This window comes from Folsomia candida, unplaced genomic scaffold (assembly GCF_002217175.1).
Source record: "Folsomia candida strain VU population unplaced genomic scaffold, ASM221717v1 Fcan01_Sc002, whole genome shotgun sequence".
In the NCBI taxonomy this organism is placed as follows: Eukaryota; Metazoa; Arthropoda; class Collembola; order Entomobryomorpha; family Isotomidae; genus Folsomia; species Folsomia candida.
In genome coordinates, this window is record NW_019091194.1 from 16,704,592 (window position 1) to 16,730,001 (window position 25,410).

Genomic DNA, 25,410 nt, shown 5'->3' on the forward strand with positions numbered 1-25,410 from the left:
AGGATAAGCACCGCATAATCTTAATGCTGAATGTTGATGATTCCACAGAATAGTTGACGATGAGCACTTTAGATATCATGATAGACTCGTTTTATTAGCGCAAATAAAGGCCAAAGGGGTGCTCCGTCTGGTGCTCAACATTTAAAATTCAAAAGTTTGATGATTATCCGCATCAGGTTTACTCCACCTTCCACCTTATTTCCTCCCATAAAACCATTTCTCTCCCTGAAAAATTTATTAAGTCTCAAGCATAACCCATTACACTCAAGACTGTGGAATGAATAGGAGCGTAAAATTAGGAAGGGTAGATAACAAACATCACAAAACTCCTCTGAGCTGACATTCGGTTCAATGTCATTTTAAGAACATGGGGCAATACCGTAATACCCCCGATATACCACCACCATCATCCCTCTACATAGTAGGACTGTAGGCAAGGGAGGCAGTGATCTCATGGCGATAGTGATCACCATAAGCAGAATAAGAAATAAGAGGGGAGAAGAGGATGTTGAGCAGATCGAAATAGTGAAGCACGGAAGCAGCAGAAGTTTGCTGGCTTCTTCAGATAAAGTGATAAACTATGGATGATTCTTCTTTGGTAATTTAAGTATCATTTGTGGCATGGCATGCTCAAATCTGTGTAGTGCATTTTGGTGAATGCCATGGTCGTGCCTGCCTTTGTGAGAGATCACAAGAAAAGTTTGGGTTTTTTTTTGGTTTGCAAAGGTCCATTACCACCAAAGTCAAGGGGAATGAGGAAAGTGCAATTGCAAAGCTGAATTACTTTCTCCACGTCTTATTAAATTCGTATCATATCACTCACCCCACAACACCACGCCCGATGCAGGAAATGTTTGAAATGTGCTTCATCTGGGCGAGGAGTGCAGTAATGTGATGTGATGTGTTGTCGAGATTTTTTACCACTTTTTACTCGGAATGTGGAAATCCACTTTGCCGTCCTCTGCACTTTACCTCTGCTTCTGAGACGAAAGCTGAGAAAGGTGTCTCGTCCTGTTTTCTAACCAGTTTGATCAAAGAACGACCTTGGGTTTTATCCTAATTTTTTCAAAGGAATTTGCTTAGAGTTACAAAATGATTTTACATTTGCTAATTTAGCGTAAATTGTAGGATATGGCTGATCCATTCATAAGAGAAAAGGTCAATTGCATCGTGAATATATGTACATATGCATGAGGATGATGAATGGTTTTTGGGCTGTAATAAGTACATATGTGCGACCTCATGGTAGCTGAAACAGTCGGGTCAGCTATAATTCTAACTCGCATGGGTCATTTATTTCTCAGGCCTGGTGAATATCAAATTCCATCCATAGAGAAAGATTCATAAGTCCCTTGGCAGCATCCAGTATGCAACGGCGTACGAGATTTTGATCTAAAAATCAGAAACTCCATTACAACAACAATTTCACAATGATGAGATCCGGACGTACCTGTAACGTGACTTTTGTGCAGATTTATCTCTCAACCCCATCAGGACAGAATAGGATTGGATGGATAAATATTACGCGTGTGGTGCAATGCAAACGAATTGCAATTCCGAGTTCAGAGTGTGTTCCCCAGAGTGTGTAATTGCACATTTGACTTTGTCTGCCAGAAGACCTGTGCGTGTGTGTGTGTGCAAATATATAAGTCCAACTACAGTCAAAGTAAATCTAAACGAAATAGACAGAAATTGTAGAATATTGTATTCATGAGATTCATTTCGTAAACATGAGGTTAGCTTCATTCCCTTTTCCTCTCTGTGGAGCCTAACCAACTCTCAGGATTGAGATTGACTTGGTTTTCCCTGCTGTCTCAGTGGCGTTGCACATTTGTATTCAATCCTGCATTGCATTCTACTTCAGCACTGCATTTTATACGTTGGAAGAAAGAACTCATTTCCACTCTTTGTCTAAATTCAAACTTCCGAGTTTTGGATCCGGATTTTTTTTGGCAGAAAGCGACGCACAGAGAGAAAAAGAGACGGTCCTCATCCTCTATCGACATCAACTCCATAAGTACTCAAGACAATGCCTACTTAAAATTCTAGAGCGTTTACAGCTCCAAAAATATATCGCAGATAGCACACGAGTTGGCTCCGTCTATAGCATTTATTCCCTGCACTGGGACTAACTGCATTTTATTTTATGTCCCTTTCGAGCTCCTTCTTTAAGTTTGACAGAAGTCTATTACCGCTTTTAAATCTAAACCAAGAAATACATACGAAGGAGCCACTGCTTACAGAAAAGTTGAACACAAAACCTTCAAGAAAAGAAAGTCAGTCGTCTCAATGGGGAAAGAATTGTGGTGTTTCTTGCCAACAGTGTGTAGCCGAACAGACGTAGCTTCTCCAAACATTCAGGGACACATGAAGAGTGGAAAAACTACGCGTAGTGGAAATGCATTGCATCTTTATCCCATAAAAATCCAGAGAAATGCATCCAAGGATTTACTTTCTGCCCGGTGCGTAAAACATAAGCTTGCTCCCAATCCTATAAATCTTGCGTTTGTCTTGAATTTCCTCTCCTGCGTTTTCACAGTTTTCTCTGACTTTTCTTGAGAGTGAGAGCTGCATATTTTAAATTCATATCCCATTGAGAAAGTTGTTCCATATGTCAAACAAAATGTGACGCAATGCATTTTCGATTTAACAGCCAGCATGAACAACTTTCGCACCTGTTTTCTTTTCCAGAAACCGTAACGTCAGGTTATAGATATATCCAAAATCGTATCTACACCAGTTACGCTTATGGGCACATTATTCACGGTACTCGGAAATGTAGCATATGCAACCAGCACATAATCGAACTATGAAAGTATTGAGCAGAAAATAGAGTGACACGTATTTGCTGAGGTTGAAAATTTACTCTGTAAAATTCCTTTCGTGACATCGTTGAGCCATTCTTTATATGCAAAATGCATATGCACTTTACTCAAAATGGGAGTAAAACTCTATCAAACTCGGCGAAAGTTTATACAAGTTTGGTGCGACATGACTTTGCATTTAAAGTGTAAATACCTTCCCCCATTTCATGATTGGGTTCCCACCACAAATTCCTGCATGCTTAATATACTTGGCTGTGCAAGGATAAGCAAAATCATGGCCATCTTATCCCTCCTTCTTCCACCGTTATTGCTCCACCGCTTGCTGCGTCGCCTTGCTTTCCTTTTGTCGGGATTACAGGCATGCACCTTCAGCTACTTATTATGCATATTACTTTCACCGAGGCGGGATCAGGTAATAGAGCAGCTTGCCTGGTCGGTGAATACATAAGGTTGTAAAATACAATAGCAGGTAATCTTGATAAAATTCCAAGCGAGGAGTGCTCTACTCAATCAATCGAAATAGGAATCCAATTTAAATTAGACATTATCGGGACAAGGGGAGAAAGTTTCTTGAAGAGAAGAACTCGTGAAAATGCGGATGAAGGAAACAGAGCTGATATGCATTTAAAGTTTATAAGGCTCATAGTTTCTTGAGCATGTTATTAGTTTCTCACGAGGAGGTGGTGGCGAGGATGGTTTTGGAGACAAGGGCGTTGATTAGATAGTTCGTGTGCATTCCTTGGTCCCAAAGATAATCAGTGAAACCAAAGCCCATGGAGAGAGACTCAAACAAAACCTGCCGAGTTAATATGTATTACGCAAAGGGAACCAAGGCGAATATGCACGTACCCACCTCCCTCCACCTGTTTTACTGGGGAATACAATGTGCAGCGTGGCAATGCAGAATGTGTTTTATCACAGTACATTAACTTTTCTGGCTACGTTTGGAGAGAGCAAGTCATTTCGATGCGGGTGTGATTCTAAGGAGAAAAATAAATTAGGAACTCATCAGCTGTAAATCAGGCATGATCTCACCGTAAAATTAAAATTAGCTTCACAAATGAATTACTATGTATGCACAGACACTCCAATTCCTCTTCATAAGAAAAGTTATATGTAACTAGCTATGTGTTGGGATGAGACAAATTTCTAGGATTTTGATGGATAATTTTCAAAAATTTGAAAAAAATACTGCCGGTTGGATAAAACATGCAATTTACGAGTGAGTGATGGTGAATTTGATGGTTTGAGAGTTTGGCCGTCTTTTAACCATCGCTTTCTCTATTTCTCTGGAAGTGCGAGGTAGGAAAGGGTTGAGATTTTGGATCCCATGTTTTCGAACTCCAACTTGCCCAATCTAAACATTTAGGTTCTCCGTCATTTCTCTGAACTACAACTGCAGGATGACAGCTGAATGGAGAGAGATGAATCATATTCTTCAATGGTGATTCCTGTCCAACAAAGTAAACTACCCTGTTCACCAGCCAGCCGAAAGAAACGCTCTCTTTCTCTCTCTCTGCAAAATGAATCAGGAATCCTACCTCAATGGGAGCAGGAGTTTTCACCATTCAAAATCAAAAGTACAATTCACTCCAGAATACCCAGCACCATTCGCGTCCAATTTAGCAATGCCAACTCCAACTAATCCAGACGCAGAAGGGAGCAGCAGACACGTATTGCCTTTGGTTTGTTTGGAGAGACTCAAATTTCACAATGGTTTTTAGAACGGATGGAAAGCACAATGCAATCTTGCATTCGTCGCAAGTGAAAGCATAACAGCGAGTGTGAGGATCGTGGTTTGGTGGCGTAGCTGAAAAATTGAAATATTAGAATAAAAATAAAAACTGTGCCTCTCACTCGGCAACGATGTGCTCAAGTTGAATGGGTTGGATTTGAAATATTTTGACACGACGAGGCAGGCAAGACTTGCATTTGCATTACCTATGCAGCCAGTCAGACATTTCATCCTCCCATTTTCACGTCTCTCTCTGTAACCAACTGCAACTGGGGTCCGAAGTTATGATGACTTGCTGCTGCTCACAAAGTTGAGTGAGATGATGAAGAATTGGCACTAAAATAAAATGCATCGCTTGCATCGCGTCAAACTTTCCCCTACGTGCACCACGCCGTAGCTCCCGTATTGTGGATCATTTCTCATTTTCACTCCTCTCTCATCTGGTGTAAAGTGGGGTTTGGGGTGCGTTGAGTTTGTTGTTTATGTTTACTTAGAAAAATTACGCTTTTCACTTTACGAGCTCACTCTTCTGAGCGTCAATTGTCGATGTCAATGATGGGGCAGAACTTTGGTTGATACACTTACGGACATACAGATAGGAGAGAGATATGTAGATGTGTGATGAATTATGAAAATGTGTTTATTGTCCTTTGAGTAAGATGGATGCAATTTTGGTGAAAGTGTTAACCTATTTTTTCATTGCTTTCATTTTCGAACGATTCGGAAATTATAGATGCACAAAATAGTAAAAGCAAATCAGAATTGTGAAGAAGTATCTAGCACGCCAATAAATAACCAGTCAGCTCATATCTACAAATGGTGAGAGCCATCATGTATTAGCGTATTCGTAAAATGCACCGGCTCACATAGTCTGCGTGATTGGTTCTTCAAATTGCCAAGAAATTGTCGGCAGAAATATCAGATGGTTCAAATCTTTTCAGCCTTATTCACATATCGGAAAAAGGAACTGATGATTTCTGAAACATTTTAAAAAGGTTTGCAGAGTGGGAGCTACGATGCTAATGCACGCGATGGTTACGATGAGCGAATATTGTGATGACGAGATGAAAGCTGGTGCACCATGTTTGTCCCTTTGAAAGTTGCATCTCTTGGTGGGTAAGCTGCATCCCGTCATCAAACTCTCCTCCTCCTCTGGTCTTCTGGTGGTGGGTCGCAGATGGTCGTAATCTCGAAAGCGGGGGGTCTCCATTTTATGGGCTCAGATTGAAACTTTTTATTCCCGTCCGGCCTCCACAAACTGCTTAAGCTTCTCTTCGTCTTCATCCCTCCGCTGGACCCAAACACCTCTGAAACGGAGGCATCTTCCTGAAATCTCTTCTGCTCAGGGGGAAAATGTTTGTCTTATTATTATTATTTTTTGGATCAGAAAGTGCATCCCAGAACACAAGGTCGTCTCTTCCACAACAGAACAGCACAAGTACACACTTGGGTTTTGTTTCCACCATCTGATGCCGATCTCATTGGTGCATGATGCTCTTTCCTCCCACTTCCACCGCGTTATATTATATCTTTAGCAGTTCCCTGCGGTCTTGTTTTGATTTCAACTTACATTGTTTCCAATTCAGTTGTAGTAAATTCTAGGCTGGAAGCGCACTAAAGTGCAGTTGCATCTTCCAGGGGGAAATTTACGAACAAACCAAAGTTTCTTGTCCTTGGGCCACATTTGATCTCAAGTTGAGTCGAGGAGGCCGTGAATCTCGCCGAAGAAGAGAATTCTTGCTTCCGTGACGAATGTGACACATTATGCATTGCAGTCGCGTCCTGTCACATCCGTGTTTTCGGTTTCTGATTTCCTGTCCAATCCTGTCCAAAATGATTGGAGAATAGTTTGTGCCATGTTTTATATCTTTTCTCTTGTTTCGTTTCTATTACTATCCGAAATATTGGAGACGGGATGCTTTCCAAATAGTATATAATCCTCAAAAAATGACAATTATTACTTGTCATCATTAAATGTCGTTCATAAGATCCATAAGATCTGTAAGATTCTCTAAATCATTATTTATTTTAAGTTTTCGTCGCTGATGATCACAACATTACTCCCCATTTTTCCATATTCACGGACGAAAATCAAATTGACTAGCCCCATCAAAGTAAAATCTGAATCTCTCCACAGTAAAGCAATGACCAAATGGGGAATGTATTTTGACTTTCGAGTGGAGAACGCGGAAGGAACGAGCACACCGCCAGACGTGACAAATCCTAGGTTACTTCAAAGTGGAGAAAGCAGGAGGAGGAGAAGACGAGGGGATGATACTTGCTGAAGTCGAGCCGATTTTACAATTATTTGGAAAGCCAACGCTGCACTAAAGGGTGTTAATAAAGTCCGATCCCATTTTTCCTATAAAAAAGTGAAGGCTAGTATAAAAAAAACTACCCGTGATACTTACAAAAAATGTTCGACATATTTACCTTAGTATTTGGTCTTGTTACCATTTACTTTAACCATGCCCTCAACTCTTTGTTTAAGGCTCTGTGCTAATTTTTCCAATGTGTCTGTGGGAATCGAATTCCATACATCTTGAACTTTTTTTACTAGCTCTTCCCTCGTCCGGGGTTGTGGTTCTTTGTATACATTTTCCTTAAGTATGGACCACAGGTTCTCCAGGGGATTCAAATCTGGGCTGTTTCCGGGCCACACCCCCTTGCTCCAGACCGTTGAAACTTGCGTCTTGATGAGACTCAAACTCGCTTTTGCTGTATGGGCTGTAGCACCATCCTGCATGAAAACTATTTTTCTTTCATTCGGAAATATTTCCTTGTTCCCCATGCTATCGAAATAGATAGGTAATATTTTTTCCATATAATACTTTGCATTGACTGTTTGGCCTTTTGGTATGATATGTAGAGGAGTCACGCCACGTGCACAAAATCCACCCGCTACCATAACTTTAAGCCCGAATTTTGGGACTACTCTTGATGGTACATCCGATTTGTTTTCTGTCCTGTAACGAACATTTTGTTGGTTCAATTTTGGATATAGCTCAATAATAGATTCGTCAGTCCAAAGGATGTGACTGCGCAATTCTTCACCAAGTCTTTTTTCACTCAAATGGGCACTTTTCTGAAGGAGTTCTTCAAATTTCAGACGGTCATCGATATATTTTTGTGACATGAGAGGTTTTTTTGGTTAGTTTGTAAGCTGTGTGACCCCACTTCGTAGTTTTCACAAATTTTTGCACGGTCACACAGTTAATTTGCTTCTTCTTCTCTTTATAGCGTTTTGAGTCATTTAACTCCCTTGCTCAATTACGTAATGAACTACCGGTTTTCTTGCAAAGTCTGTTTTTAATCATTCTTTTTGTGGTAGGTGACACCTTTCTGGGTCGCCCTGGTCGCTTTTTGTCGTGGACAAAATTTTTATTCTTCCATTTCCAAACAGTTCTGCGGCTGCAGCCCAATTTTTGCACAATTTCTGTAGGTTTAAGCCCCTGCTGATACAATGTTTGTATCTCAACTCTAAGATGCTCATGACTTACACGTTTAGTTGTTCCTCCCATGGTAAAAATTTGAAATAAATAACTTCACTGGTTCAAAAGTTCCAGCTGAATTTGTAACAACCACGCTCCAAAAAATGCATGGGATCGGACTTTATTAACACCCTTTAGATGAGTTCTCCGGTACAAGTGGATGGAACCCATTAAGGGCCAAACTACTACATATTTAGTTGAGGAGGAAATGTGTGTGCGGTGAACGCATCTGTTTGCAGAAAGTTGCAATCACAAGTGAAAGTCGCCATTTCCAGGGTCGAATCCATGGCAGAAGGGAGAAAGCTGTCACATTTTGAGGATTCCGTTGTCCTCTCGTAGATATGTTTCCGTTGGACATTTTCCATTTCACTTCATGAGCATTTCATTCAATTTGGTGGGAGGATTGCGATGATCATTAGAATCAATAATGAGACACTCAATTCAATGCGATGGTGGCCATGAGCGTAAATTCTGGTGAAAGTTTCAAAAGTGGTTGTTACTCCCTCGCTCCCTTCCTCCCGATGCCGGCATGCTTATTATTGCTGATGTTGTCTCTCTGTAAACAGTGTGACTTGTGTCTTGCACTCTGTTCGCTCAGGGGTTGCAGTCTGGTGGCATTCGAATGGGACATTTGATTGCCTGTGTAGTTTGTACTGCATGCACTGCTGGTTGAGCGAGATGGGCATTTCCGGAAGTGGATTGCAGGAGAGGGAATTTAAGTGCACGTCATGAGGACGCTGCTGCTGCTGGTTGTTTAGTTTGTTATCTCGACCCGCTTCATCCCGGTTGAAATATGTTTTTGGACTGCAAGTTGAATCTCAGATTATCTTTGGCTTAGTTAACCTGCTAAATTATTTAAATCGCAGCGAAGGATGTAATGGAGTGCATTAATTAAGATCAGGTTAATTGATATTTGCATGGATGGAGTGGTACTATAAGAAAATGCAGCTCTGCAGTTATGCACACATGAACCAATTTTGTCAATGAAAGTGCATGGACGACATCTCATCCTCAGTGATAAGACTATGACGTTAATGATTACGACATATTTGTGGTTTCTAGGTGAAAGTCATGCTTCGAGTGTGCGAGAACCCAGAGGAAGCGAGTGGGCCTGGAATTCTGGGCGTGGACCAGCGACGCAAGCAAGTAAGTGGACCTTACATATTCGAATATAAGTTTGAACTTTAAAGTAGACAATAATTCCTGTAAATTAAAGAAACAATAACCCTCTAAAAATTAAATATTTATATAACACGGCACATGCGCTTAAGCATTGTCCACATCATACCAACAGTAATTTGGTACATAAATATTAATGGAATTTATAGGTGACCCTGATCGACCCAGGGGGGACGGGCCCTAATGGGATTACTCCAGAGGAACGACGTGTCGGAGTCTCGGCCCCAAAAATGTTCGGATTCGACGGGATTTTCAGTGAAGATGATGACCAGGTCCGTCTTCCCAAATCTTTCGCTACATTTAATTCCTCCGTATTTACTAATGCCCCCAATGGTGCAGCGCATCATGTCCACGTGACTCGTAAATCACTGCGTGAATTTAATAATATTATAAGCACGTAGATATACGTATATGTAAGTATCAGCACATATCACAACATTACAATGAACACAAGTTCGGGGAGGGAGAGGAGGACAAGTCGGATTTATTATTAGATGAATGGATGGATTTGTGACATTTATCATTTTCTATCACGAGAGACACAAAGTCGATACTTTGATAAATCTCGTAAAGTTCTAAAAACACGTCGCGGCTGGGGAAGAAGGAATTATTTATGTGCATCAAAAGTACCTGTGCCGGTCCCGATACAATATCAGAAATGCCAAGTTTTGCAGCAACGGGAGTGATGAGAGTTTGTTTCGTAGGTAGGTTTAACTTAAACAAAAAGAAGATTTCGTGTCCCTGGGTCTCGTGGAGCCCTATAGCTCCCCGTCATCCCGAAATCCCACTTGATTGGATAACTTGAAGTCATGAGAGATGATAAAACGGGAAAGTCGTCGTCGTCGTCTTCTTGACAACTGCTACTCCTCGTCACCGTTGACTTTTACCAAAACCAAAATCTCAAATGTCTCTCTTCTGACTCTGCTCTTTCTCTCTCTCGTAAACTAAACCATTTTCGATTTTACGTTCGAGTCAGATCCTCATCATTTGATAACGTGGTCTTCTTATTCCTACCGCTTCCTCTCCACACAATGTCATAAAGTATATAAAACAGCATAAGACGGGAAGAATGGGGTTCCATTTTTACTGCTCTCTACCTTATTTAAGGCATTTTTAGTCCGTGCAAGTTCTTCATGCCACCCACCTTCCCAATCGAAACGTCCTTGCATTTACTTATGCATGCGTTGGTTAAGAGAAGGTTGATACCACGACCACCACCTCCGCCTCCACCTCTCGCTTTGGAGTCCCCATAAGCGAAGGCAGTAGGGAGAAAGCAAGTCAATCCCAGTTTGTATGACAAAATGATGACTATGACACATGAAATCCCGCTTATCATTTTCCCATCCATTATTATGCTCTCTCTCCTCTCACTCTTCAATCACTCTGCTTTTACTCCCATCATCCCTTTGTCTCAACACAATTCAAACTGCAAAATCTCCATTTTCATCTCCTCCTTTCCAGTTTGGAGCTTGTTGCCCATTATTTTGTGCCTTCACAGCCATTTCCTCCCATTGTCTTATTGTTGTACGGAGTATTTGGATCTCCTTTGTTTATCTTCAACTTCTTGTGCTCACTTTTTGGCTGTCTCGTCATATTCAATTTGTGCTCGGAAACCAATAAGCAGTAAAAGAATGATCTGTATTTGCACAATCATTTCCTTCCTTCCCTGATCATCATCCCCTAAAGATGAGTGCATACGTATACCAAATAATAGATGGTTTTCATTCCCTCGTTATAACTTTCAATATCCGTCGTGACATCGATATTAGAGTCTCGACTTTTGCTGGACGCACGCATTTTTTATAGTCTTTTAGTGCAAGCTGACGACGATGTGAAGGGTCAGGGCCAGCACATGCACATACGTTGGAAGTGAAAAGTGAACACTAACGATTTCCATTTTTAATAGGGACATTGCAACATGTATAAAGAGCGAGGGCGACCTTATGCACTCGACACATCCATCCAACGCAATGATCGAGGACTACTCTTAAATTGCATTTCACAGGCCAAAGTTCAACCTCATAGTGCAAGGCCCGTCTGAATCCCACCCCAGCAAGGCAGCAATTTATGCTCGCACTTGGGAAAAATAGGAAGACAAAAGATGGGAATAAAAAAGTGTTTTTAAAATACTTCTGAGATAAGCACCACATTATGACACGACATTCTTCTTTATATTCAACCACAATTTCTTTACATCCCACTTTCGCCCAAGATTCACAAATTATAAATGCGACACGGAACAATTTGGGCATGATTTATGTTGAGAAAGATATGAACTCGGGGCCGCCCCTCCTGTCCCGATTCAATATGTGATGTGTCCTTCGCATATTCATTACGAATAATATTGTCCTCCAGAGACAGATTATTGCACCAAATCATAAACTACCTCCAGCCACCAAGCAGCCACTTCTGCTCCGACTTCATCTTTGTCCAACCAACCCTTCCAACCCAAGCAGAGTTCTGGGGAAAGTCGTCACACAAGTTTGTGAGTTGCATCGTAATTCCTGCACTTGCCTCCTTCCGAACTGCAATTTTCACTGGGAAGACAATGTGTGGCGTGGTGCTCCATTATCTGCTGCAGAAATGAACCATCTGAAATCTGGAGAGAAATTTGGTCCGACTTGCTTTCTTCCTTCCCCTCTCCGCCCATCCATCCAACTCTTTCCTTCTCCCGTCCTACAGCTTGCGAACGGCGAAAAAGAAGCCCACTCAAAATTTTTACGTCCCATTTTCCGGTTTCCTCTTCCGGATTACGAGTGTTGTAGTTGCAATTTCCGAATGACTCAACTGCACGCGTTTTCCACGTTTTCATTGTTCTTAGGACAATGGCTCACGAAAGAAATAATGCAGCAGCGATTGGGAAAGATTGGTCTCGTGTCGAATTGAAAAAAATATGAGTGACATTTCTAATATTCCATGAAATTTACCTACTGATCCTAAGTATATGTCATACACATTATGGTATTGTAGATTAACCATACAGATACAGATACAGATACAGATACATACATGCATATATCCAGTGTAACCAGAACTTAACTTCACCTGAAAACACAAATCCATTCGTGATGATCGCGTTAATGTTAAGATAGGTGAAAGTAGATTTCTAAGAAGACCAGCGAAGCAAAATGCTCTACTTATTCCTTCAACTGAGTAACTAATTGTTGTCAAAACTTTGCTTTGTCTGTGGTTGGTGAAGTTGAATTATAATATGAAAATGTAACAAGTGTTCTTAATATGCAAAACAGGCGGAAATATGTGCTTCAGCTGCTGCAGAGCTGGTTGCGTCTGTCATCAGGTAAATTCAAATATTTTGGCCTTTATTAAGCCATGTATTTATAACTATGAAAATATTACAAAATTAAGCAAACTAACCTTACTACGTATGTATTTCAGTGGAGAAGATGGATGTTTGGTTGCATTAGGATACTGCAGCGCAGGTTGGTTCTCTTTTACAGCAAAAATTTATTAAACCCCATTTATCCACTTATTCATGACCTGAGCTTATCCATCCAGAGCTCTATTTCGTATTTATAATAATTAAAGCTTCCATTTCGCGAAAAAAGGAGGATGCAGCTTTATTTTCCTTTGAACAGTCAACAACAGATTATGCAGCTTCTCCTCCTCCTCCTACGATATATATAAATACATGTGCGATGAGAGGGTCGAGCTATCGTCGCTCTGTCGTTCGTGCACAAGGGTAATAAATGCTAATGAAGCTGCTAAAAGTTAGGCGGAGAAAGCTAAGACAGCTTTGGCACTCCCCTTAATTGTGATGACTCCTTGAAATCTTAAACTCATCTGGGAGTAGGAAGACAAGACGTCGTCGTGCTGTCTTAAACTGTCTTTCCTCATTAATCCATTAAACTCGAGTTAGCTCATTTTTCTCTTCAACCATCTTTAACTGCTGGTAATCGTCCAACAAAGATCCATGTGTACACGCGTCCATGCACACATTGTGCATGTGTTTTATAAGAATGGTCTAATTACAAAATTGAACGTAACTGAACTTAACTCTACATATTTATGTAGGAAAGAAACAGACCATGTTTGGAAAACCTTCCACCCAAAAGCTAGGAATGATTCCAACAGCGATTTCCTGGTTGTTTAAATCCATTCAGGAACAGAAGCAGAAAACTGGTTCTCGTTTCTCGGTTAGTAGATTTATTTATTAAATTTCATCATTTATTTGCAAATGCGTATTCGATTCCTGACAAAAAATGATGCATTATGAATCCTGACGTACCAGGCAATAATAACTCGTCTCATCAAAACTTTAAACCGCTCTGACGCAGCAGTTATTCTTTATATTTTTATTTTACACTTTGGCAGGAATCCGATGTATTTATCTTTATGGTCCCAATTTTAAATTACAATTTTATAAATTCAATTAAAAACACAGGTCCGCGTTTCGGCTCTTGAAGTTACTGGGGGATCCGTACATGAAACCATCACTGATTTACTTCTTCCCTTCGTGAACGGTAAGACTTTTTTAATTTGTAATTTTGCTCTGATCCAACTTGAGAAGAATTTCGTCACAAGTAGAAGAGACAAAATTTTCACGATGGTGAAAGTTGCATGCACGAGTTTGCATCTTAAAAGTGGAAGAAAAGTTTTTGAGACCAACCGGAGAAAAAGGATGCATTTCCGGTGTTACATATCGTTCTAGGCCGAGCTGGGTAATTCTCCGGTTCATTTAAGACGGGAAGATGTGGGGAAAGATTTCCTCTCCCGATTACGATTCCAATTGAATCCCACCACCGTTCACTCCAGAGATGAGAACGGAGACTTGTTTTCCAAGAGACGAGGCTGGATGCGACGACACGCAGACTTCTTTCCAAGGAGAAAGCCAAGAAATTCAAGTAATGCTAGAAATGCGTGTGAGGTTTGCATTCCACGCATTGAAGAAATTGATCCACGAACAAAGCAGGGAAGAAAGTGAAAGCACTTAATTTATTGAAAAATATGTACCGAGTTAAGTGAAAGCAGTGAAAGTGGTGGTTGTTGAGGACAAGTTGGTACAATCGTAAACTCTAAATAACAACTGGGCATGAAAATACACTGGCATAAGTACATATCTGTTATACGAATACATATGTGCCTATGTATGCATGTACATTGTATGTATAGCCAAAGACCCAATTTAAGTTACAGCCCTCTCAACCAACTACTCTTTTAATTCTTCAAGCTTTCAACTAGGATTTACCCTCGTCTCGACTCACAGTTGGTGATTCCATTGTTGTTTGTTACTGAGCTTCCTTAGTATTTCAAATTTTTTTAAGACTTGTTTAGGTTTCTAAAGTATATATATATTTTTTTAATTACATACCAATATAAAAATATGGGTACTTTTATATAGAAAAACGTGATCACGCATATGCGTGGATATATTTACAAATGGATCATGTAGATGTAGCATATATGAATGACAACCTATGTATATATGTAGCAGCACGTTGGAAACATTTGAAACCAGGAAATCTGTGGAAACTGATCAGATTTTTGACAGAGTTATTACATCGCAATGCAGAACTATGACCCAATGCAATCATTGTAACTCAAGGAATCTGTGACAGTAATAATGAGCGCAACACCATATAATGATACACAACGTGCAGATGAATCTCGAACCACGCATGGAATGAATGTCTCAATCACCACACACATAATAATGCGAACCTATTTCTCTATAAATCCAATTTACCTTTCTCCACGTCGATCCCCTCGTGCTCTGAATGCAAATCAGTTTCAAATGCAATATCACCGATCTCGATTGATTTGGTTATGTCAAGTCTTTCTTCAATACTGTGTTTGATTTCATTTTAAATTTTGCTACACACATGATACCAAAATATCCACTTTATTTCTTTGCTATATGTTTCCAAGTCTTGGTTTTCGCTATGCTATCTAAATTGGCAACTGATTATCTGTTCTTTTTTGATATTGCAGACGGAGATCAGCCGCCCGGAGCGTATTTATTGGATGGGAACGGAAGTGCTGTCAACGGACACAAAGGGTCGACTTTGGCCAAAAGTGTGACGGCCCCAGTTCTCAATTCTGTGAGTGAAGTGCGAAGCCCCAATCCGGAAACTGCTGGATACTACTTGGATTCTGCTCTTGACGCCATAAACGCCAAGGCTGAAGGAGGAAGTGGAGGAGCCGGGCACATCGTCTTCACCCTTCACGTCTACCAATACTCCATCGATAAGAATGGCAAGGGCGGTGAGTCGTCAATTGCGTTCTCAGATTCAATTTACATATCAGTTGGTTGGCAAATAAAATGTAATTCAATCCGCCCAGAAAGACCAGCCCATCGTCAAAAGACGAACTATCCGTCTTTCTTATATCCATTGTGAGAGAGGGTGAGAATAAGTTGGGCTCAATGTAAAACTGATGGATTGAATCAGTGAACAATATTTGTTGTAGTGTGGCTGCTGGAATGAGCATGAATTGAAATGAACTTATATAGGATTCGATCATGTAGACGAAATTCCTACATTCTGCACAAGACAAAGATACGCTATTACACATGTTTATACGTATTTGTGTGTGATGATCTTTGTCTTAAATTTTCAGAGGTTTTTACAATATTGAAAATAAATTACAATCCCATTGCACATTAATTCAGGCAGAATTACGATAGCCAATTGTGTTTGTATATTTACGATAGTTTAGATAGTTGAATGTACATAAGTTTGTATTATCGCTATCGTCGTTAGATGTATGGTTGGTCTACCAGAAAATTTGTTTTGTTTGATTTGATTGGTGTCAGAAGAGTGGCCAATGAGTAAGTGCTCGAACGGAAACCGTTGATGAATCGTTTTTTGATGGTCTTATTGTTCCAGTTGAATGATTCCCATTTCAATCTCATCACTTTTTGGGCCAACCAACACCATTATTGCCACCATCACCACCCTCTCACACACTCCTAACTTTCTATACCGTATATACCTAATACATAGCCATGCAGTGTTTATTGCCACTTTCACTTCTTCCATTTGTCCCTCATTGTACTCTTGTGTGGCTATTATTATACAGAACAAAAGAGCTAATTCACTCGCACTTATTTTGAAATTTTATTTTGTTCTCGGTTCCATCATCCATTGACCATTTCTATAAATTTTTCAGTTGTCGGAGGGAGAAGCAAATTGCACTGTGTTCTTCTCGGGAATGGGTCTCCTTCGATCTCGGTCTTGAGTGGACTCCTTTTGGCCGTCCTCAATGGTCAGCGTCATTTGCCTTCCAGGTAGGAAGTTCGACCAGTTTGGCCCTTGTAATTTGGGCAATCATTCCCTCCAACTGCTACTCTTTAGTAGACAAATTCGTGTAAAGTTGAGTTGTGTTCATGTTGTAAATTCAAGCGACAAAGTTGAACTGAAATGGGTTTTGACTGCCAAATGAAGTTAAGCCTGAATTAGAATACCAATTTCCCTACAAACTTCCACATCATCCGGTCATTTGTGAGCTTAACCAACCAACTACCCCCACTTCCCAGTCTATTTCGCTAATATACTAAAAAGCTGAGACACTTTCCAAATAAAAGCAAATGGCATTTAAAATTTAATAGTAGACACGAATTATTCATGTATAACAAAACCCTCACTTAAAATGGATATAGAATTTCAACAGCTCACTATCCCGATAAAAGGGCTTCCCACACAGCTCATTATTATCCGTAAAAGTCATCTGCCCATAAAACCCATCCGAATAACCTTTACCATTCACGCCGTCGTTTTCTGAACGACCAACTAACCGTAACCACTTTTGTCCGTGAGGTTTTCTCATTCATTCTCCCATTTCCCTCAAAACCGTAGATTTGATGGATGAATTTGATGCGTCATTGATAGAGCTTCGTGCGTTGATGAATATGCCAACTAATTTCGCGATGGTATATCTATTTTTTCAGCAATCATTCCAAACTGGGTGCTATCTTACGCGAATGTAAGTCCTTAATTCCATTACATTCCAAATCTACAACATTTTCATCTATGCAATAGATAATCAACGACAATAATCAAGTTTACTAGACAAAAATTATTCGAATTGATTTAGTTCTTACATTGAATTATTAGTTAAAGATGGGTTCCATATTATGTGGAGTGGTGGTTCAAATGTTGTTAATATGTAAAACAGGTCTGGGCTCCTTGACATGTCGAGCGGTTGTGATGATTCACATTTCCAACTCGCATTCCCGGTATGCAGAGACGCTGGCAGCCTTACAATTGGGTTCGAGGGTCCATCGTCTTCGTCGAAGCCGGAGGTTGAAGGTGAGCCTGCTTGGATTTCGATGAAAGACGTATTATCATTTTCCTTCCATGCAGTCCTCTGACAATGGAAGAATAATAGATGGACTGAAGGAGGCTGCTTTTTCCACGCACGTACTACAGATAAACAAGCAGACAGCCCTCATACGAGATCAGTTTAACCATGGCCAAATAGTAAAGCATGGTTGAATGAAATAGAGTTTTGGCCTCACCAGTATGTACTCTGCTTCTGGTCGTCAGGCTGCTGTCAGAGGAATGTGAAGAAAATGCGTAAAAATTGAGATGCGTTGGACAATGATTGAAGACGGAGAAAGTCGAGTCAGTCAGGAAGCGAGTGAGCCACAAATAAAATCCCAGAAAACAAAAAAAGTCTCCTCGGTCAGAGAAGAGCTAATTGATGATTGGAGTTTCCTCCTTCTGTTTTCATGTTGGTCTTGATCTTGCCTGATTTATTATTCCGGTCAGACAAAAGTCAAGAAAGGGAAAGAGAGAGAGAGAACAAAAGCGAAAAAAACACGTGTGTATGTATGAGTGGCAGTTGAACAGGATACTAAATTGGTGTCCTGTTTGGTTTGACTTTTTTTAGATGGGAAGCGTTGGGAGTGGGACGGGCTCTGGTGGAAGTTCTGGAGGATCAGGTGAAGAAATGCGGAACGGGCTTGGGACGACTAATCAAGTTGGCGAAGGCGAAACCAGTTCGGATATTGACCCCTCTTCATCAGAACAGTCATGTGATACCGTAATTTATTTAGGACCATCTATCGACGAGGCTACAGACGGGGAACACCCTCCATCCTACCCAGTCTATCTCCCATCGCTGGAGACCACTGAAAAGTAAGATGACAATAGTTGGTGGTTTGGCTGGAAAAACTTCTCCATGTCGAGTCGTACCCTACTCTTCCCACCCCATCCAGATTTGTTTCCTTCCTCCGTCGTTGCACTCACCACATTTATTTCTTATTTATGATAATGATTGAAAAGAATGAGTTGTTTGAAAATAAGCGTTTGGAAAATCGGGCGATTAATGGGTGGATAAACTGCATACTGCATCGCATAAGGGATTGGGCACGAGTGGGGAAAGTGGAACATTTACACGTCTGCAGAAGAGGGAGAGAGAGGGATGGATGAGAGAGACGCTGTGCTGCACTACCATGCGTTTCACAACCCCAGTCAGCACCACTAGTCACGACTTTCCCCAACTTTCCCTTCTCTCCTTTTCGTGTGCTTCATAATAATAATAGCTTAAATGCGCAGCTATCACTCGCGTAATCAATCCTAATGTTTTTTTTTCTCCTATTTCAGCGGATGCAACATGAAAATCATTCCATCCAAATGTCCCCCACTGAATAACGGCTCGTCTGTGAATGGGCCAAATCCAAAAACAAAAAGTCCAAAGCCAAAGTCATCAAATAAAATTTTGCCGGACAGCTCTTCTTTCGTCGCCACTGCTGCTTCTGGGTTGAATGGTAGTGGAGTTGGTGGGAACAAGTCCGAAGAGAAATGGGTTGACGGTCCTAAAGTTACAAAGTACCATCGTCAGCTACAGAACCACCTTCAGCCACCATCCTCTCCTAAAAAGAAGGGCGGCGGTTGTGAGACATGGGTGAGTTCACCATTGACCTCTAGTCATTAATCTATACTTGGCTATTGTTGGACTTGTACATATATCCCCATAATTTCAACGTAAAACAAATAGTGATTTGTGTCCAATTTCTGGGCGAATGATTGTTTCAGATCGACGGGCCAGGAGTTAATCATCAAGCCAACAACTTTCCAAGTCCGAAAAAGTCAGTCAACCAAGCCAAGGAGAAAGCTACGAGTCGAGGTGGAGGGGGGCTGGCAGCAGTGGGATCTTGCAGTAATGCTTCACCATCTTCCGACCCCTGTCTCATGACTTCCACGAAGGCTGAAATGATTCAAAAATGGATTTCCAACCAAACCCACTCGCCCACTTTCTTTGACGACATTTCAAAATTGGACGACTCATTCTTTGGGGGAACTAGTCAAATTGGGTCCATTTTCAGTGGACCACCTTCCCAAATTCTTCAAAATAAGATTGGTGGAAATATTCCATACTTTTTCAGCAACAGCAGCGGGGACGCACATTTTAATAGCTTCTACCCGGAACCTGAGTATAAGGCTCTCACCGTTTTCAAGACGTGCGACGAGGAGGATCCTGATGAAGGAAGAGATGAAGACGGATATGAATTTGAATTCATCGAGGTGGTTGAGCCGGAAGTTCCGGTTCCGACTAATGATGTCTGTCTTCAGGTATGCAGGCAAATCTAAATTAATGTGCACATATACGGGATAATATCTTACCAAAAAGTGAATTTGTACCTCCACCAAAAAATGTCTGATTATTATTCTTTAGGTGACGGAAGAAGATATTGCGCTAAGTTTCCTATTAGAAAATAGAGAAAATCCACTTCCGGAATCTGACCAGAATTATGTGATGAGCTCGGGAGGGTTCCTTGACAAATTTCGAAGTGCATCTTTCTCTGAATGCCCCGAGCATGTTTCTAGCTCATCATTTCCAACCCTTGACAAGTCTGACCACCCACTCCGTGTTTTAAGCCAGGAATGTCTCACTGTGGTGGACACATTCACAGGTAGCACCCACAATCCGTATCAATAATGTACTTAACTTGGTTCTAATAACAAACTAATAATTCTAACGGATTTCAGACTCCTTGTCAATAAGTGGAGGCGATTTGGAAAGGTTCTGGCAAAGTAACAACGGCTTTCACGATGCTAATCACAAAGATAATCATGAAATGAAAATTTGTCATGGCTTATGCAAAAATTTGGTGACATTGTCACAAATGTCCTTGGACAATCTGAATGACTACCCCTTGGAACCCCTCTGCATGCCCCTTACCCCCTTCACATTATCTCAACCGCAACCAAATGGCCCTCACACAAAGTGCTACGAAGATCAACCACCTTTGCAACACAAACCTCCCACAGGAAAATTGATCCTCAAAGAGCCGCCAGTCCTGAGCAGCAACGACGCCACTGTTTTTGTTAAGAGTCCTGGTCCACCAACACGACCTCGTATTTCATCACTAACAGTGCACAGCCGGAAGTCGACGGGGGGAAAGGACTTGAGTGACGCGGAGCAGGACGCAATCAGCATCCCTCCGATGGACCTTTTGGACGTGAATCAGATCAAGAACAATTGCCATCCTATGGACAATAACTGTCCAATTAAGGTCCAACCAAAGCTATCGGTACACCATCTTCACCACGTCAGTTGTGATCATAATCATCGTCAAAATGACCAGACTTTAAACATCAATAATGGAACTGGTAGTGGTGGACTCTTGTCGTCATCCAATCTGAATAACACAAATGCATCGTCATCAACACTAAATGGATCGGCTTCTTCGACTCTCAGCATTCATAGCAGCCTCCACCACAGCGACGCAACTCCCCCCCAATCCTTGTCCCCGGAAGTAATTCCAATCCAATTGCTTGAAACTAATGGGAAATCACCAAGTAAGAGTAAATCACGGAAAATTGCAAGATTTTTTCGATCGAGATCAAAATCTCCCAAGAAAGTTTTGGCTGCGGTGACCACCACGAGCAGCAGTGAGAGTGGCAAGTCTTCAGTTAGTTCTAGTGACGCCAAGCACTCTTCTTCCGCATCTTCGTGCTCCTCTGGAGTTTCGATTCCAGGTTCAACTACTTCGAAATCACAGAAACAACATTCCTCCCCCAAACATCAGTCTCCCAGTAAAAAACAACAATCATTAAAAAGTAAAGTTATTCATTCTGGTTTTGTGGCATCCAGTAACGGTGCGGATTATCATTTTACTTGCGACTCAGCCTTACCAATGTTTTTGCCAAATCCTAATCCCAACAGTAAAGTATTAAACTCATCAACCCTTGAAAATTGTAACAGTGGGATGATTAATGGAGACGGGTTGGAAAATTCAAAATGAATCGAGTCATAAATATATTACATAATCTTTAATGCGCATATTATGGATATTAGATAAGTGCTTTTGTCATAATTTTTAAAGTTTAGACTTTATGATAATCGCTATGAATAATAAATATCCAGTAATTTTGAAAATATGGTATTTATTATTGCTATTATTTATTCGTCCTTAAATGGCAGTTAGTTTAGCAGCAAAGGGCCAGGTTGAGCTCCACTAATTCTATGATAATAATTTACATACATACATACATACATATATATATATAACTATTATTCAATTCAAACAACATTGTCATACACACAAGTAAGTTCATACATGTTACGTATAATTTTTTGGGATTTCTTTGGGTGGGTAACAGTAAATACCACTTTCGGACTAATTTGAAATAAATGTGCTCAGTCTTGGTATTCATATGTAAGTGCAAAAGAAAAGGGTTTTCCGTGGTTGTTTCGGTGAAAGTGACTTATTGGTCGCATCATTCATTATATAAATATATGGTCTAAATAGCAGGTACAAGCTTGTGATGTATTATCATTAGGTCAACTGCATTTGCAGCAGAAAAGAGGCATTTGAAAAGCTCAAATTGCATCACAATAACAACTCTACAGAATATCACTAATAATAAAGGATCATGTAAACATCATTATACACGATTGATTGTACAGGGTAGTGGACACAAAATTAAAACAAAGTAGTCAGAAAAAAACTTCACAATAAAATACATTAACAAAATTACGAATTGATATTGGTTCACTAAAGCCTATCTAAAAATTAACGTGTATCCCAGCGGTAGAGCAATTGGTATGCGACGCAAGCAGGAGTTTCCGATTAGATATTCACAGGTGCTATCATCACGATCATCATCAAACATCATAAAATAGACGGGCCAGAGGATATCTTATGGCAAAAGCAACACAACTACAAAGGAGCTGGAATAAAAAGAAAGCAATCATTAAACTCTAGTTTCAACAAAATACTAATCATTTTAATAATCATACTTGAATCAATAAGATGATGATAGTTGTGCTTTGCTCGTGCATCGGGCCAAAAAATTTCAAGACTAAATTCACCAAAGTGAAATTGTTACATTCGATAAAATCTTTATTTTCTCCCAGATTTCTGGTGACTGCAAGCAAGCCCAAAGACTCTAGAATACTCACAGATGCCTGTTGAAAATAAAACATATTTCTGCATATGATAACTGTCTATGACACTGTCAACTGTTTGTTTTTATTCATTACCCGACCAAGGAACTTCAAGTCGCTTTCTTTGAACCTCACGGTGCTCATCTCAATATTATTTGTCACCTTGTTGTATCTAACAAATAGAAATACAACTCAATTAAAAATCATAATCTCCCATATTTAATAATTAGCTTGCACATACATATATGATAGTACATACCTTGGCAGGCGATGTCGAGGACATGGAACGAAACGGAAGACTTGAGGAACTAAACAACAAGAATTAATAAGATTGATTTTAAAATACCAACTATTTTATCTGTTAGTCATATCGTGTGCACAATAAATAAATTGTCATTACCTGAGTATACAAAATTTATAACCTGGAACATACAGTCAAATCATTTTAGTATGTATTATGTAGTATGTATGTAAACTCTGATTGTTTAGGCTTTAGTCACATGCCTGACATATTATGAGAGTAAGTAATACTACTAATACCTAAATACTAGGCAATGCCTACTAGGCATGAAAAAATTAGCAGTACTGCACTGTAAGATTGTCATCAAACACAATCTCACACGCAATCTGACAATTAGCACACGTAATCGAACCGCTGGATACTCACCTGAGGTATAAAAAACAAAAGCAGAGTTTTGCTAAAGTGCCCAAGAATCCCCACTATAAAAAAATTTGATTATTTTCTAACTGTTTGAATAGTGAGTTCATTTTTTGGTATTGTAAGTGAGATTTACCAGTTGCAAAAAGCATTCCTGAGAAGTAGCAAAAAGTATCACCAACGAAAACTTGAGCAGGATACCTAACCATTCAAATAAGAAAGATATTCTGATCAAAATACATTCGTGATCGTTGTACACAAAGAAGAAATTTACATATTTACATCATTTATCATGTAGGAAATTACCAATTATAGCGCAAAAGGGCGGCTGACGTGGCAATGAACGGCAGCAGTAGGTGAATGGAGAACATGTGTGGATGTGTCGAAACTTCGCCCATGAAGACTTCCACAGAATTAAAAATTAAAACTGAGATGGCAATCACAACTGACTGGCCGCACTCTAATCCATTGATCCCAGCCAATATGTTTATGGCATTTGTGGAAAATACCACAACCATTCCCATATAGAGATAGTACCCCCACCCTACAACAATAAACTAAAATTGTAATATATTATTTTTTAAATATGAAATATATGTATGACACAGGACGAAGTACAAATGCAATAATGCATACAGTACGTACACACCTAAATCTAGTGATTGTCCGAGTACAGGATGCAAGGGCTTGGGGACCATTACGAACGTTGTGTCAAACGTTGCATAGTAGACTAGAAGGATTGGAAGCGCTGCAATTGCCGGAAGTAGGAGTTTAACTCTCCACGGAACGTCCAAGACATCATCAGCAAATCCAAGAAGCAATATGCACGTCACTCCAAGTAATGCTGTTATATATTCCACCAACTAATATTAGTGCGCAAACAAAAGTCATCTTTTAGTTACAGTGTACAAACAATATATTATACAGCTTGACATTTCGATATAACAATGTTAAAATTAATAATTGACCTCGTGATGGGGAAAATTTTCCTTTTGTTGAATGAAATCTTGTCCAAATCTCGCTGGGATGAACAGAAACATGCATACAAGATACACACATCCGCACAAAACTCCAACTGCTTCCGGTCTATGGAGGAAATATTAGATCAAGGATATTATATACAAACTGATCAATGACACAGAAACCATAAGAGATATTCCAGTCTACGGAATGAAATAGATCGCTCTTAATAAATGCCTCTCACCATTAATTTACGCAACCAAGATTAAACAAAGGTAATGACCTAATGAAGTCAAATTGATGGAGACGGGCTACAAAAACAGCTTTATACTTACACTTCCGCTCCGGTAGATTTGCACAGATCAATTCCAAAGAGATTGGCCCGAACGAAAACATCACGAAACTTTGCAATAAGTCTGCATGTGACGAAATAAGCACCGACGCTTAGAAAGATTAAACACCACAAATCCGACGGCATGTTGGAAACAGGATAATGATTATCCGATAATCACCACAGAGGAGGATCTCTCTTTCTACGATATCTCAAACTCGCTTCTACATCTGACTGGTGGCCACTTCGGAGGAGTTATTTGTCAAGGTCACTACATACATACGAAATTACTGATAACGACACTTACGTGCACTCAATTTCATACAAAATGCAATCACTCACCCACTTATAGAAGCTTCCAAGTTTACGTACTTACTCCTTCTATTCTGCAAAACAGGAGAATAATTTTAAAGTCATTATCATAATTAAATAATGACGCTAGGACTAGGAGTCAGTGGGGGGATGGGTAATATGTACATGAAAATAAATCGAGAAACAATTTCAATTAAACTTTCAAGAGCACTGTAAAATTATACCGATTGAGTTGGAGCCTGATATTTGATTCCCCACCCAATTAAAATTTGATAGTTTATAACATTTTTACAATTCGATTACTGACTTCTCAGGTTAAGAATCCCAACTTAACCACGTATGCATTGCATGTGCAAATAATTTAATAAACAAAGTATGCAAAATATTATTATTACCTACTAAACTATATTCCAATCGCTAGCCCGATGTGTCCAAGCCAGGAAGATTGGCAATAACTTTCTTCCACTTTCTTCTACTTCATATTTCTAATAAGCAAAGCAGCAAGAAAGCAAATCCGAGTTCTTCCAGCCGTCCAGCCAGGCAGAGAGAGCTAGAAAGTCGAC

At 40.1% G+C, this 25,410-nt stretch overlaps 2 protein-coding genes across 5 annotated transcripts in view; one reads left to right on the top strand and one right to left on the bottom strand.

The window, feature by feature from the left end:
- LOC110843535 overlaps positions 1 to 22,155 on the top strand; it is a 50,918-nt gene extending 28,763 nt beyond the window's left edge. For both annotated transcript variants that reach the window (XM_035847259.1, XM_035847260.1), the window contains 15 exons: positions 9,114 to 9,197; positions 9,380 to 9,502; positions 12,479 to 12,528; positions 12,627 to 12,670; positions 13,263 to 13,384; positions 13,633 to 13,711; positions 15,180 to 15,452; positions 16,359 to 16,476; positions 17,137 to 17,171; positions 17,364 to 17,497; positions 18,081 to 18,328; positions 18,797 to 19,097; positions 19,229 to 19,765; positions 19,869 to 20,106; positions 20,183 to 22,155. In XM_035847259.1, the coding sequence (XP_035703152.1) occupies positions 9,114 to 9,197; positions 9,380 to 9,502; positions 12,479 to 12,528; positions 12,627 to 12,670; positions 13,263 to 13,384; positions 13,633 to 13,711; positions 15,180 to 15,452; positions 16,359 to 16,476; positions 17,137 to 17,171; positions 17,364 to 17,497; positions 18,081 to 18,328; positions 18,797 to 19,097; positions 19,229 to 19,765; positions 19,869 to 20,106; positions 20,183 to 21,441 (3,645 nt within the window). In that variant the 3' untranslated portion in view covers positions 21,442 to 22,155. The remainder of the gene's footprint in view (positions 1 to 9,113; positions 9,198 to 9,379; positions 9,503 to 12,478; positions 12,529 to 12,626; positions 12,671 to 13,262; positions 13,385 to 13,632; positions 13,712 to 15,179; positions 15,453 to 16,358; positions 16,477 to 17,136; positions 17,172 to 17,363; positions 17,498 to 18,080; positions 18,329 to 18,796; positions 19,098 to 19,228; positions 19,766 to 19,868; positions 20,107 to 20,182) is intronic.
- Positions 21,581 to 25,387, bottom strand: LOC110844589 (UDP-N-acetylglucosamine--dolichyl-phosphate N-acetylglucosaminephosphotransferase). Of its 3 annotated transcripts, none has more exons than XM_022090829.2 (13): positions 25,247 to 25,387; positions 24,878 to 24,921; positions 24,540 to 24,806; positions 24,213 to 24,330; positions 23,894 to 24,107; positions 23,551 to 23,788; positions 23,381 to 23,445; positions 23,254 to 23,306; positions 22,987 to 23,008; positions 22,846 to 22,894; positions 22,683 to 22,758; positions 22,440 to 22,607; positions 21,581 to 22,370 (listed from the first exon to the last, which is right to left on the bottom strand). In XM_022090829.2, the coding sequence occupies exons 3-13, from the start codon at positions 24,680 to 24,682 to the stop codon at positions 22,305 to 22,307; spliced, it is 1,212 nt and encodes a 403-aa protein (XP_021946521.1). In that variant the 5' UTR covers positions 24,683 to 24,806; positions 24,878 to 24,921; positions 25,247 to 25,387; the 3' UTR covers positions 21,581 to 22,304. The 3 variants fall into 3 exon arrangements, with proteins under 3 accessions (XP_021946521.1, XP_035703156.1, XP_021946520.1); XM_035847263.1 differs by having other exon boundaries at positions 24,878 to 24,916; positions 25,243 to 25,387; XM_022090828.2 differs by having other exon boundaries at positions 25,243 to 25,387.
- Between the last annotated feature and the right edge of the window lie 23 nt (positions 25,388 to 25,410).

Excerpts from the sequence above, each read along its gene's own strand:
- LOC110844589 (XM_022090829.2), bottom strand. The coding sequence starts at position 24,682 with ATGCCGTCGGATTTGTGGTGTTTAATCTTTCTAAGCGTCGGTGCTTAT. Across the intron at positions 23,307-23,380 it reads AGGAATGCTTTTTGCAACTG|TGGGGATTCTTGGGCACTTT; the intron begins GTAAATCTCACT and ends ATTTTTTTATAG. Across the intron at positions 22,759-22,845 it reads CCTCGACATCGCCTGCCAAG|ATACAACAAGGTGACAAATA; the intron begins GTATGTACTATC and ends TCTATTTGTTAG.